Here is a 14,040-nt window from a genome sequence, read left to right as displayed (position 1 = left end):
CTGAGCCACATCTCCAGCTCAGTGGCCACAGAGCTCATGTGTCCCCTAGCGTCCAGTCCAGCACATGGTCAGTTGCCAACAAACAGTTCTTAAAGGCGTACGAAAACCTCCGGGGTCTTCTGCTGCAGCTGGGACCCAAATCCCCCCGCTCCACTGGGCCCAGGCTGTCCCTGCACCTCCCCCGCTGCTGAGCGTCATGAACTGGTGCCCACGTGAGACAGGCTGCTGCCCACCGTGTCTCTCCCGACACAGTGGCACTGGCCCCCTCCTTCTCCAATGACGTGTGAGAGGTGATGGCCCCAACAAGTGCAGTGTCCTTAGCCCTTCTCCTCACTGCACGTGGCAGGTCAAAGGCGCTGGGATGAATGAACTGGAAGATGCTGTGTGTTAAACCTACAGTCTGACTCCCACCACAGAGCCGGGCTGCCGACAGAAATGAAGAAACGTGAGACCAGCGGTCACTGCAGTGACCAAGCGCACTGGGACAAAAGGCACTCGTCCCTGACCTCACGGGCAGAGGGCTGACGGCATTCTCACCTCAGAGCCGCGCCCATCACGGTACCGTTGCTGAAAGAGATGTTTTCCTCCACACGACATTCCTCCCGAATGATGCTCAGAGCAGTAACAGCCAAGCCCTGCAAGGTTCTGGCGCCTTCAGACTCTAAAGCACGGTGGCCAGTGGATCACGGAATCTGACTGAAGGTGGCAGGGATTCCACGTTCCTCATGTTGAAAATTAATAAATACAGGATACTATCTCAGGGCACCTGGGTAGCTCGGTGGGTTGAGGGCTGGACTCTTGACCCTCAGCTCAGGTCCTGATCTCATGGTCGGTCGTGAGTTCAAGCCCCGCGACAGGCTCCGCGCTGGGCGCGGAGCGTGTGTAACACTCTCCGATTCAGAGAGGAATGAGCCTCACAGTTGCTGGTCTCCCCGGACTCACCTACTGGCCGCCTGACCTACAGTCTCTGCCAGGCACGTCGTGCACTGCTCTTCCCGCCTCCTTGCTCAGGGCGCCACATGGTCACACAAGAATCACCATGAAAACCACCCGAGAGGAAAGATGAAACAAGGCATTCACCCCAAGTGCCTTTGGCTAATTCACCTCAGCAGTTCCGGCTGCGACAAGGCGTGACCGGCAGTTTTTTAATGGGAGGGAAGGGAGAACAGAATAAAAAAATCAGAGTGTATTGCTTATATTAAGCACCAAAAGTTTCATTTCAGGTATACAAACATTTGCACACACACACACACACACGCCCGTGGAGAAGGCTCTCTGACGGCTGGAGAGACGAACATATAAAGGCATTGGTCCAGGGGCACGTGGGCAGCTCAGTCAGTTAAGTGTCCAACTCTTGATTTCAGCTCAGGTCATGATCTCACAGTTCACGAGTTTGAGCCCTGCGTCAGGCTCTGTGCTGACAGCTCAGAGCCTGGAGCCTGTTTCAGATTCTCTGTCTCTCTCTCTCTCTCTCTCTCTCTTTCTCCCAAAAGAGTAAACATAAAAAAAAAATTTTTTTAATAAAAAAAAAAGAAAGGACAGGGCTGTACCTGGGGCCACTCTGTATGAAACCCACTCTGTTCTATTTATTCTCTGGCAGCTCACAGATTCCCATCCCGAGGAAATAAATAGGCCACGTTAGAACAAGCCTGAATAACTGCTTGACTGGGGTCTGAAGACCTGAAAAAGCCTATCAATCCATGTTTTTAAAGGTTAAATCTGGGGGTGCCTGGCTGGCTTGGCCAGTAGAACATGCAACTCGTGATCTCAGGGTCATGAGTTCAAGCCACGATGGGCCTAAGGGTTACCTTAAAAACCTTTAAATAAAAATTAAAAATAAGGGTCAAATCTGCATTTTTTGAGGGAGCTAACTTGAAGACAGAATTTATGTTAAATTTTTTAAACATTTACTCTTTTTTTCTTTTTTTTTAATTTTTTTTTTTAATGTTTTACTTATTTTTGAGACAGAGAGAGACAGCATGAGCAGGGGAGGGGCAGAGAGACAGGGAGTCACAGAATCGGAAGCAGGCTCCAGGCTCTGAGCTGTCAGCACAGAGCCCGATGCGGGGCTCGAACTCACAAACTGTGAGATCATGACCTGAGCCGAAGTCGGATGCTCAACCGACTGAGCCACCCAGGCGCCCCAAACATTTACTTTTAAGAAAGAGACAGAACACGAGCAGAGGAGGGCAGAGAGAAAAGGAGACACAGAATCCAAAGCAGGCTCCGGGCTTTGAGCTGTCAGCACAGAGCCCGATGCGGGGCTCGAACTCACAAACCGTGTGATCATGATCTGAGCCGAAGTTGGATGCTTAGCCGACAGAGCCACCCAGGCGCCCCTGAAGAGAGAATTTACATGCCCAAATTGTACTTTCATAAAATTAGCACTCGTCCCTGACCTCACGGGCAGAGGGCTGACGGCATTCTCACCTCAGAGCCGCGCCCATCACGGTACCATTGCTGAAAGAGATGTTTTCTGCTATTTTAGCTATTGAGTTCTGTGTATCAGGTTTTAATTTAATGTTTATTTACTTTTAAGAGAGAAAGAGAGACAGAGTGCGAGTGGGGGAGGGACAGAGAGGCAGACACAGAATTCAAAGCAGGCTCCAGGCTCCGAGCTGTCAGCACAGAGCTCGATGCGGGGCTTGAACTCACAAACCGTGAGATCAGGACCTGAGCTGAAGTCAGACTCTTAACCGGCTGAGCCACCCAGGTGCCCCACTTTGTGTATCAGTTTTAAAATAGATTAATCTGGTTAGTTTACCCCAATGAGAACAACATAAGCACCAAATTTCGTGAGTTGGAAGTGACCTCACACTGAATGGAGGAGCGGAGCAGTTATGCCTGGCAGACAGCAACAGAGAAAGTGTGCTAAGTGGTGGCCTGGATGGGAACTCGTGTCCCAGAGCCGGCTGGGACCGGCACCACCACCCCCACCCCTCCCCACCCCCTGCCCCCAAGGGAAAAAGAGGTAGGGCAGTGGCAGGATACAGAGAAACACTGAAGCCTGACTTGGACAACTATGTAACAAGAGATTATCTTCTCTAACAGAGACAATGAAATTCATCTTTAACCTTCTCTCTAGCCTGAATCTCTCTTGAGTTTTGCTGGCTTGTCACTTCTATTTCAAAAGCTCAGGAATGCCTCACTGATTTCCCGTCTCTCTCAACACTGCTGAATATTCTACTGTTTCTACCAAACCTGCTAGAAGGAAGGCTCTAGAAAGAATTCAGCCTACCCTATGCTTCCCCATCATAGACAGGTTAGCATCCATTCAAAGGGAGTGACTCTCCTTAGCCAGCACCATCTGGCCTGGGTGTGAAATATACCTGGAGGCCAAGACTGGTGCTGTGCTGGGACACAACTCCTCTGGCAGCCATGCACTGGGGACAGGCCCTGTCCTGGGCGTCCCGGCCCACCTGCTGCCTGCCTGCAGCAAAGCAGAATGGAGTGCACTGACTCTTCTGGAGCTTTCCCCCCAGGTGGGCAACCTCCCTCTGCAGTCTGGCGCTTGCAGGCTGAATTACTTTCTTGGGCTGTTTACCAGACTTAACCATCTCTGTAGGGAACTGCAAAACTGGAAGCGAGAGTGCTCACAACACAGTCCGGAGAGAAAGTGAGGACAAGCTGGGCACGACCCCCTGAAGACCCCCGCTACTGGACCTCAAATACAGCCTTTTTAAAACGGGGCGCCTGGTAAAGCACGGTGCTGCAGAGGGGTCATGGAAGGTCATGGCCGGGGCCAGCTCCCGCTGCGAAGCTCGGAGGACCCACCAAGGTCTGTGTTAAGCTCGCGCACGGAGTGCACACTAGCGAAACTCTGCAGAAGACAAATCCTTTAGCACTAAGACCCATTTTCCAGCTTACCCCGCTGAGCGTACCAACGACTCCAGCCTATAATTAAAGCCACACTTTTAAAACTGCAGGAACTAAGTACGGCGCCTCCTGAACTATGTCCGAGACACAACTGCCAAATGTAGCGTCACTGAAATCGTTCGGCTACACTCGGGCAGAGCAAACCTCGGCCGGCGAGCGGCTGCCCCGTGGGGTGCAGCCTCCGCTCCCACCCGGGTCCGCTGAGCAGCCCTTGTTGGGGCTGGCCGAACCCCCATTGTCCCCAGGGCTGCGGCCCCGGAAAACTTTGGGACCGGCTCCGCGGCAGCCCCCGGTCGCTGACCCGCGGGGATGGCCATGTGCAGAGCCCGGTTTGGGGGCGGGGGGGGGGTGCACTGGCCGGAAGGGGAGGAAAGGCGTGGCTCCTTCCTCCCCCGCCGCGCGGGCCGGGCCCAGGACCACCTAACCGCATTGTCCGGGGGCGCGCCGCCCACCCCCGGCCGCGCGCACCGACCCCCGCGGCCCTGTCCCGGGCCCGGCCGCGCGCGCTCCAGCTCCCGCCTGCCCGCCCGCCGACCGCGCTCCCCCCGACCTCTCCACGCCCGACCTCCAACCAGACCTCCCGAACCCCGCGCCGGCCGGCCGAAGCGCGACCCCGGGGGACCCTCCCAGTCCACCCCCGGCGCCGGCCCTTCCGCCCGGCCCCGGGGTCCAGCTCGCCCCCCGCTCGGCCCCCGGGGGGCGCGCGCCCGCGCACGCTCACCTTTTTGCCCTTCTTGCCCTCCTCGTCCATGTCGCCGCGAGCGGCCCCCGCGGCCCGGCCCGCCCCGGGAGCCCCGCGCCGCCCGTGGCCGCTACATGCTCTCCCGGCCCCGCGGCCGCCGCCGCCGCCGCTCCTGCGCCTCCCGCCCGCGCGGCCGCAGTTTCCGGCCGCGGCCGCCAGGGGACGTCCGCGCCCCGCACCCCGCACCCCGCACTTCCGGGCCGAGGCGCGGCCCCGCCCCGCGCCCCGCCCCGCCCCCACCCCTCGGGGCTGCCGGGGACGCTCCCGGCGCGCCCCGCCCCTTCGCGGCCGCGGGAGCGCGCCTGCCGCGCCCCTCTCCCGCCCCATTGCCCTTCGGGGGGGCTGAGAGCGCGCCTGCCCCGCCCCCAGCCCGGGCCCCGCCCCTCAGGGCCGCAGGAGTGGTTCCAACTTTTCAATTCTGCCGCCATCTTTAGGGCAGCCAATTTCCCGGCCTGCCTCGCGCTCGGGAAAGCCGCGCTCCGGCCCAATGGAAACAGGGGGCGGGGCCGGGGAAAGGGGAGGGGCTAGCCATAAGAGCAGGGTGTGGCTGGGGGAGGGGTCGGGCCTGCGAGAAGGGGCGGGCTACCAGGAGGAGGGCGGGCCGGTAGCAAGGTAAAGGCCAGGTGTGGAGAAGAGGCTGGCCTGGTGGGAGGAGCGGGGCTGTAGGGAAGGTGCGTAGCCGGTAGGAAAGTCGGGACGAGAAGGCAAAGGAGGTGGAGCTAGCAGGACGGGGAGGGCGTGGCCTGTGAGATGAAGCCGGGACAGGCGGGGATAGGAGGGGCTAGCTGGAAGGGGCGTGGCTTGCAGGAAGGTGAGAGCGGGGCCTGTAGGGAAGGGACGAGGCAAGAAAGTGGAGAGGGGGGAATGGGAAGGAGGCGGGGCTGGCACGAAGAGAAGGGTGGGGCCTATGAGATGGCGGCGAGGCCGGAGGGGTGGTGTGGGGCTAGCGGGAAGGGTGGGCGTGGCTGGCAGGAAGGCGGGGGCGGGCCATGTGAGTGAGTGCGAGCAGCCGGGTGGGGCGGGGCTAGCGGGGAGGGAGGGCGTGGCTGGCAGGAAGGGGCGAGGTCGGCCGGAAGGTGAGGACAGGAAGGGGAAGGGGGCAGGGCTGGTAGGATACCCAGGACTGGGCCTGCCGGATGGGTGGGCGGGGCCAACGGGAATAGGAAGGCGTGGCTGGCAGGAAGGGAGATTGGGGGCTGGGGGCGGGGCCATCGGAAGGCTTGGGCGGGGCCAGCGGGGCGAAACCGCTTCCTTTATCTTTCTCAATCTGCGCCTGAATTCGGTCTGCCTCAGCCGTGCCCTTTTCCGCGACTTCCTCTGCTGCAGTGCCTGTGTTGCTCAGACAAGCCCTCAGGAAGGTGGGGATGCAGTAACTAGCAACGGCTGGGTCCTATCAGAACAGTCACCGTAACAGTCAATGACCTTAAGGGTCACCAGGGTAACTGCCGCCTTTTATAGACGAGTCTGGAGAGTCTGGTGGTTTGCCCGCCACGCTGCAAGTGGGAGCCAGCAACAGGAGGACACTATTTTGCCACTAAGCCAAGCTGCTAGCAAGAAAGAGCCTTGCAGCACAGGGGTTCCTGGGTGGCTCTGTCAGTAAAGCGCCCAGCTTAGGCTCAGGTCATGATTTCACAGCTCGTGGGTGGCTCGTGGGTTACAGCTCCGGATCTGGCTGTGTGCTGCCAGCGTAGAACCTCTTTGGATCCTCTCTGTCCCTCCGAGCTCATGCCCTCTCTCAAAAATTTAAAAAAAAAATAGTTTAAAAAATGTTTTCAGAACCTTGCAGCACAGCTAGAATGTAAACTGATACCAAACAAACCATTACTTGTCTCCACTGATGTTTTACAATGTTGCTTGCTGCGCCGGTTGTCTGTGTGTTATCTCTAGCTCCGCGTTCACTCTCATTCCATGCACTGCAGGATGGAGCTGGGCCCTCTGAGCGCTCTTCCCCTGCCAGGTGGGCCATTGCCGAGGTGTGCCGGGGAAGAAACCCCCTGGAAGGCAGTGCGGGAGGAAGGGGCTTTGCTGCCCGGCTCCAGTGAGTTCCCTTGCCAGCTGCAGAACGAGAGGCCTCCCCGGAGCCCACCTCCCCGCACCAAGGACGGCTTCTTCTAGCTCCAGGTTCCGCGAGCACCCGACTCCGCGGTGCAGGCTGCCAGCACGCTGCTCCAGCTCCTGCCCTATAGCCGCAAAGGCGCGCCCCTGAACAGCTTTCCTGGCACTCCGGAGGGACTGCCAGACGTCCTGCCAGCGCTTCTCTGCCATTTGGTGAGCTGTAGCTAGGCTATCTCCAAGCAAGTTGGACCTCAGCCCTGGGGGTAAGGAGGTCTCTTCCCCCGGGGGCTTTATCCCAGCCCTCAGAATAGCGGCTCCTTCTTACCTCTACTATTCTCCCATTCTTCAGAGCTCTCTTTACTTTTACTGGCCTATCCCTTGGACCCTATTTGAGACAGATACCAAATAAATAGCTGGTCCCTAGTGCTCCCAAAGGTATTCCAGGCCCTTTGGCATATAGAGCAGAGGTGGGGGAAATGATCTTTCAGTCTTACATCTGCCTCGTTTGGCACCCACCCCCGCAAACATGAGCAGTGCAGCCCAGGGCTCCCACCCCAGCACAGAGGTCTGGTCTTCTGGGTCTCCCACTAACGTACCTTTTTCTATACTCTCAGTGGGTGGTGCAGCCCATAACACTACTACAGCTTGCGGTAGCCCATGTTTTAGGAAAAACCACTCTCCTCCTGTGTCTCCTTTACTCTTAACAGCTACTGCTCCTGCAGCGATTCTGACACCAGCTGTGTGACACCAGATCCTGACACCCAGCAATTCTGTGACATCAGCTGGGTATCCCACTGTAACTCACTCTGGCACCATCCACCTGGAGACGGCATCAGATCCACAGGTGGAGGGCTTCATCTTGCAAGACCCCCTACACTTCAGATGCCAATCGCGAGTCCAAAGTGGTATCTGTGCTTCTGACCAATTGGCTATGAATATGAATTGGGGTTCCCATGACCCTCCCTCAGGTGCAATTAACTTGTTAGAGCGGCTCACAGAACTCAGAGAAAGAGTTCACAGACTGTTTACCAACTTATTATAAAAGGATATGACAAAAGCTACAGGTAAGCCTCCAGATGAAAGAGATGTCTGGACCAAGGTATAGGGACGGACACACGGGGGTTCCATGTCTCTCCAGGTCACCAATCCACCAGCACCACCATGTGCTCACCAACCCAGGAGCTCTTTGAACCCAGGGAAATAATGAGGACCCACCAAATGAGAACAAGAAAAGGCTATTTGTTCAGAGCCTGCGATAGTGAGGGAGTCACTCCATCACCTGGCCTGGTAGAGGCCCAGAGGCAGCAAGGGAGGGGGAGAGCTTCATGGTGGAAAAGGGGGACTCAGGGGTGCCCTGATGGGGGCTGTGGGCCTGAGGGAGCCAGAGATGAACTCTAGAGAAGTGGGGCATCTCCTGTGTTCGATTTTCTCTGGTTGGTCCTGAGTTGGACCCGGGAACAAAAATTAGGTAAGATGTCAGTTATTGACCGAGTCCTGGCCATCTGGCTTATTTGGACTGTCAGAGGGTATTGTATGGCTTTCTGGGTTGTCACCAGAGCCAGCAGTCCGAATTGCCCCAAGTCTGACTTCGAGCAGCCGGCTTCCTGGGCGGGCTTCTGCAGAGAGGCATTGGTTTTGGGCGGGCTGCTGCAGACCGTGGGCCTATTTTCATAAATGGTCTGGCCACTGGCCTCTTGTATATTCAGTTTCTCATAATAGGCACTGATGAGCCAGTGCAGTGTTAACAGAAAACATTTCTCCCAAGGTCACAACTCAGCTGTGAAGTGTCCTGACAGCCTCTTCTTACCGGTAACCTCCATAGCCTGCTCTGTGGCCCCACCTCATGAACAAAAATACCTAAGACCCAGTTACTAAGAGGTCCACACTTCGTGACAGCAACCATCTGAAGATGGCCCTCACTTCCCCTCTCCCCTCCTCAGAATTATTCAGTGCAACCCAAAACCTTACAAAATTCCCTCTCCAGTCTCCTCATGAGACACAATGGAGAAATCTCTAGGGTTCTCTCTTTGCAACAGGTTAATAAACCAGACCTGGTCTATTAGGTTTATCCCTAGTGGACTTGACTGTTGGGCATTTTCACCCATCTTCTCCTCCACTCAATCTTTGGATGCAGTTTTTCCCTCCTCCAGCCCCAGAATACTTTGTGTGTCCTGGTGCTAGAGTTAATTAGCTAGAGTTAATGTTAGGACATTTCCTCTACTAGACTATAAGGCCCTTTAGAGACTGTGTGGGATTCCTCTTTGTGTCCGAGTTCTAATGAGACAAATGATGTGCACCTGGCCAGACAAAGATGGACACAGTCTCCCCTGGCTAAGCTCTCGAGTGTTCAAGAAAGCCCTGAACAAGTGAAGATTTATCTTCAACTGACCCTCTCAAAGACAGTTTTCTATGGACTCATGTCTTGGCTAGATTCCAGCTAATTGGTGTGGGTTTTGTTTGTTTGAAGTTTATTTATTTTGACAAAGAGAAAGAGCGTGTGCACACACACACACGCACACACATGCACACACGGCACTTGAGCAGGGGAGAAGCAGAGAGAGAGAGGGAGAGCGATAATCCCAAGCAGGCTCTGCACTGTCAGTGTAGAGCCCGACTGGGGGCTCAAACTCACAAACTGTTAGATTGTGACCTGAGCCAAAACCGAGAGTCAGATGCTCAACAGAGAGAGCCACCCAAGTGCCCCCCCTTTTTTTAAGTGAATCTTTTCACTGTTCTGAAGGCTGACTTCAGTGTTTTCTTTCTTGTCCCTCTCCCCCATCCAGGATCTCCCTCATGAGACTAAAGAGCACATAACTAACGAGAGGTCTCCAAGTTGTTCTTGGACACATGCACCTCATACCATGCTGTGCCCATGACAAATCCAGTGGGTTGATTTACTCAGCAAAGAAAAGAATTTCAACTCACTTCGAGTGAATTCTCTTTGTAATTTCAAGTTTCCAGGCCTGTAAATGATAAAGGACCAAACCAACTCTAGATTGTGACAGTCCCTGTGGAGTACAGCCACCCTGAGTGGCCTCCTGTGGAAGAGACCCCGCCAGCTCCCCGTTGACATTTCCTTGGCTGTAACTCCTTATGTATTCTTCCAGAGCCAAATTGGTAATATTCTTTTCCAGGCATATATCCCAGTTGGCTTGGAAGAATAGTGGAGTTATTCTTTGGAGATGTGGATTTGAAGAAAGTTCTTTTCGATAGTCTGTTAAGTCGTTAAAATGATGCTGAGAGGTCTGTCTCCCTTTGTGCCTGTCTCATGCACCCTCCCTGTACAACTCAAGTGAGCTTTGGTTCTATGGTATTTAATGTTTCAGCACCCTTTTTGTTTTAGGTGTATTTATTTATTTGGCGGGAGGCAGAGATAGAAAGAATCCCAAGTAGGCTTAGAGCCATCCGTGCAGAGCCCAATATGGGTCTCAAACTCACTAACTGCGAGGTCATGACCTGAACCGAAGTCAGATGCTTAACTGACTGAGCCACCCAGAAGCCACTGGCACTTTCTTATTCTTTGGAAAACAGTTTCCATAGAGCATCGTCTCCTCTCTAGTGAATTTTGTTATGATTTTAGAAAGAAGCTCTTCTCTTTCCGTCCTGGGGAGAGCCCACCTTTTTTGGTCACACATATACACCCACACCCTCACACCGTTTCTCTATCTCGTGGCAGACTCACGGAAGGCAAACAGCACCAAACTCTTGAGCTAGAAAAACCTAGCCTTCCAGGAGATCATGAGCAAGCCTCCTAACCTCTTTCGGTAAATGTTATTTTCCATGTGAGCAATCTGGAAGTAAAACTCCTGCCCCGTCTCATGAGATTTAATAAAATACATAATGGGATTCGTATACGCTGAAGTGCTTGAATGGAATTAGCAGGTGCCGTAAGTAAAATGAGTTTCGAGCACTGCTCAGCTCTTCTTTACTTACAGAACTCCGTTCTCGCCTTGCGAGCCTGATCCCTGATCCCACACCCCTGAACGTGCAGTCCGTGCCCCCGGTCCCCTCGGAGAAGGCCCTACAATCTCCGACCAGCCGCACCCTTTCCGGCTTCAGTACCTTCCCCGGCGCGGCCCTCCCAACCCAGTCAAGCGCTCCACAAAAGCAGAAGAGAAGGAAATACTTTTATTTCAGCGAAAGAATAGACCGGGACGGGCTGCGCACCACTGGCAAACCGCTCACGGGAGGCGACGACAAAGAAAGCGCTCTCGCGCTCAGCCCAGCGGGACCGGCCCTGCCCGCCGGCCGTGCGCCCTCCCCGCGCCGGGACCCCGGATCCCTGAGCCGTCAGGGACACCACTCGAGCGGAGAGGGCCGTGAGGCGGAAAGGGGGGGGTGCGCACCCCGACGGGAGCGGACAGGACGCGGGCCCCCCCACTCCACGCCCCCGCGGCCCCGGACAGCCGTTACCCGACTTCCGCCCGCGTCCTCCCGGTGGCCGACTTCCGGCGCGCTGCGTGACGTCATTGCGGCCGGCTTCCGGCGCGCTGACTTGTGCTCGGCGCTGCCATGTGTCGCTGGCGACGGGAGGCTGCTGGGCGGCCTGGGCATCCGAGGCCATCGCGGGTACCCGGCGGCGCTCGCGCCCTGCTAAGGCCAGAGGAGGATCGGCCGTGGGGGCAGCGCCGCGGGGATGGGGTCGCGGCCGGGGGCGGCGTCCCGGCGCCGGCTGACCGCGTGTCCTCCTCGCGGCGCTGCCTCGGGGAAGTGACGCCGCTCACGCCGCTGCTCCCCGGCCGACGGCGCCCGCCACCCCGCTTTCACCGGAAGCCCTTGCGGAATCCGCCGAGTGTGCCCGGGGGTCTCGGCCCGCCGTTCCGGAGACTGATCGCAGCTGGAGAGTACTTGCCGGGAAGACTGGCAGGAGGGCAGCTCTGGGTAATGACCGGTCGTACGGCTGTTTCTCTGTTCTTGGAAGTTGAGGGAGTTCCGCTCAGGAGCTCCAGGGTCGTGGGGGACAGCGTTGAAGGTAGCCCCTCCCGTCTGGTCTGCAGGCCGGGCCGGTGCCCCAGGCCTAGGGGCTTTCGGGCGGGTGAGCGGCAAGCCTCCAGCGTGCCTGGGTCTGAGGTGGCCCCGTGCATTCCTTCAGTGCTTGCAAGAACATTGGGAAACGGTTTGAGGCCTTGCCCTGCTCCATCCAGAGCAAGGTTATAGACATTTCGAACAGATGACCGCGTTTTTTCCATTTCTGATGTGCTGCACGTTGTAAACATCTGCAGTTGCCACGTGAGTTTAGAGGAAGTAAAGTTTCAAATCCGGGTTTTTATTCACTGCTCACCTGGCAGGTGCTCAGGAGACACACCTTTGGCAAGTGGCTACTGTTGGAGACCATGCAGCTCACAGAACGTTCACATCTACAGAAGTTATTGTGGATTTGGGGGTGTTTGCTGTGTTCACGCTCGCTGCAGATTTTATTTCATTGTCCTTAAAAGCCTTGCAAAAGTTGGAAATGAAGTTTAGGGGGAGTGGTAAAGGGGGAGCCTCCGGGAATGATGAGTGGAAAACAGTGCCAGGCGAGCCCGGTGGGATGGATGGATGGATGGATGGGATATCACAAGTTGTAGGAAAAAAACGGTGAAATTCTGCAGTGGGGCTGCTGGAGGGTGAAGCCAGCGTGTGCTCATCTTAAAGGAGGGCACCCCTGTTGGTCTTTGTTCTTCCCCCAGTTCAAATCCTTGGGGACCCCCGAGAGGTGGTCTTGGGTCCAATATGGAACAGGGGCCCACGTCCAGGGTTGCCCAGCCAGAAACTGGCAGATCGCGATTGCACAGCAGGCCTCTCCCACCCTACTTACTGTCTGCCCTTTTCCAGATGCCAGACCCAGAGGGAGGAGTGGAATCTGGAAGCGGGTGGGAAGCTTAGGTGGGAGGGGAATGCCCGGGGTGTCCTGGCCTTGGTGGAGGGCTGTTGGGTGCTGTCAGGGATCGGCCAGTGTGGTCATGGCAGGGCAGCATAGCTCCTCTGGGTGGCCGGGTCACACCACATCTCCTCTGAAGGTTGAGGCTTTCAGCAGACTTGGGATCTGCCTCTTCAGTCCACGTGCAGACGCTGACCACACTGGCCTCGAGGACACACTCAGTCTCATGTTTCTGCGGTCCTGTGAGCAAGGCGTTGACTGAACTCTGGCCCATCTTCAGATGTTCAAATAGCAGCCAGCTTTGGGACATACAAGGGAGTGCCTCCTTCTGGGGCAGAGAGCAGGTAAAAGGCTTGGCTTTCCTGTAACACGCAGCCCTCCCTGTGTGTGGGTGTCTTCCGGCTCCCCTGGTGGGAATTGGGGCTGGGGGAAGATGCCGACGCCCTGACTGCTGCTGCTGAGAAGGGTCAGCTCTGTAATCAAAGGGTCTTGTGTGTCCTACCAGCATGCTTGAAACGGGCGGGCCACCTTGTCACCCTGCCCAGCACATGACAGTACTGTCCGCGGTCCCCCAGTGTGTCAGCCACCGCAATCCCAAGACGCAAGAGCCCTGAGAAATGGCCTCGGTGGCTGCCAAGCCATTCCTGGCATCTGCAGTGGTGAGTGTGCTGGAGAGGTCTGTCTTCACTTCACCTCTACTAATTTCCCTGAGTTCCCTGAGTCCCCTGCCCGAGAAGTTCAAAACCATCAACTTATTCTGATCTTCCCATATTGAAAATCAGATGATGGAGTCCCAGAAAGATTAATTGCTTTCAAGCTCACGAGACTATTTTTGAACGATGGTGATCTAATACCTGGACTCCTCAGGCCCTGATTCTTTGGCACGGTGTTGATTGCCTTGGTGGTTTTGGATTCGACCTGCAGCCTTTTCCCCAGGAACCTCCGGGGTTGGTGGTGTGCTGGCCTGGGAAGGCCAGGCTGCTGCTGAGTCCCATCACAGGGCTGCTTAGCTCACGGTGTGGCCAGGGGTGTGGATCCTGGTCCAGTTCTGTCCCTGCCTCTATGGCAACTGACATTTGGGAGTCCCTGGCTGTGCTCAAGTTAATTTTTCACAGCAGGCCTCCAAGTCCCTCCTCCTCCTGCCTGAAGGTGTGACCTCACCACAGACATGCCCTTGTGCTGCTCCCATTCTCAAAGCAGGTGCGAGTCCTGGCATGCTCCCCTTCATGGAGGCAGCTGGAATTTTTTGTTTTCTGCCCAGCCTGGGGTCAGGGTGGCCTGGGGCCTGGTGTGCGACTCTAACTGGCGTTCTCTGATCTCAGGTTTGGATGCCGCTGCGCTGTCTGCTTCCAAAACAAGGCTCGTCGCTGTCATTGTGACCCCGGCCCCTCTGACAGCTCCTGTGTGGGAAGATGGGGATAGTTAATAAAATCTTTTCAGTGTGTGGTTCAGCCCGGAGGGGTCTCCTTTCTTGTCACTCCTGTCTTTGCAAATGGCTGTATAGGTG

The 14,040-nt window shown here is 56.2% G+C and overlaps 1 protein-coding gene, 1 long non-coding RNA gene and 1 other non-coding gene across 8 annotated transcripts in view; 2 read left to right on the top strand and 1 right to left on the bottom strand.

Moving 5' to 3' along the window:
- CCM2 (CCM2 scaffold protein) overlaps positions 1–4,743 on the bottom strand; it is a 42,317-nt gene extending 37,574 nt beyond the window's left edge. For all 4 annotated transcript variants that reach the window (XM_047850495.1, XM_047850498.1, XM_047850499.1 and 1 more), the window contains exon 1: positions 4,598–4,743. In XM_047850495.1, the coding sequence (XP_047706451.1) occupies positions 4,598–4,627 (30 nt within the window). In that variant the 5' untranslated portion in view covers positions 4,628–4,743. The remainder of the gene's footprint in view (positions 1–4,597) is intronic.
- A 1,241-nt stretch (positions 4,744–5,984) lies between these two features.
- LOC125160967 (uncharacterized) lies at positions 5,985–10,525 on the top strand. 3 transcript variants are annotated; one of them, XR_007150419.1, is made up of 3 exons: positions 5,985–6,936; positions 7,381–7,737; positions 9,457–10,525. It is a non-coding gene; the product is annotated as an uncharacterized LOC125160967 (long non-coding RNA). The 3 variants fall into 3 exon arrangements; XR_007150420.1 differs by lacking the exon at positions 9,457–10,525 and adding an exon at positions 8,439–8,732; XR_007150418.1 differs by lacking the exon at positions 9,457–10,525 and having other exon boundaries at positions 7,381–8,732.
- Positions 10,526–11,713: 1,188 nt separating this feature from the next.
- Positions 11,714–11,845, top strand: LOC125161400 (small nucleolar RNA SNORA9). Its single transcript, XR_007150603.1, has one exon. It is a non-coding gene; the product is annotated as a small nucleolar RNA SNORA9 (small nucleolar RNA).
- The last annotated feature ends 2,195 nt before the right edge of the window (positions 11,846–14,040 follow it).

The sequence above is a fragment of the Prionailurus viverrinus genome, chromosome A2 (genome assembly GCF_022837055.1).
Source record: "Prionailurus viverrinus isolate Anna chromosome A2, UM_Priviv_1.0, whole genome shotgun sequence".
Classification (NCBI taxonomy): domain Eukaryota; kingdom Metazoa; phylum Chordata; class Mammalia; order Carnivora; family Felidae; genus Prionailurus; species Prionailurus viverrinus.
This window is presented reverse-complemented; position numbering and strand designations above follow the sequence as displayed.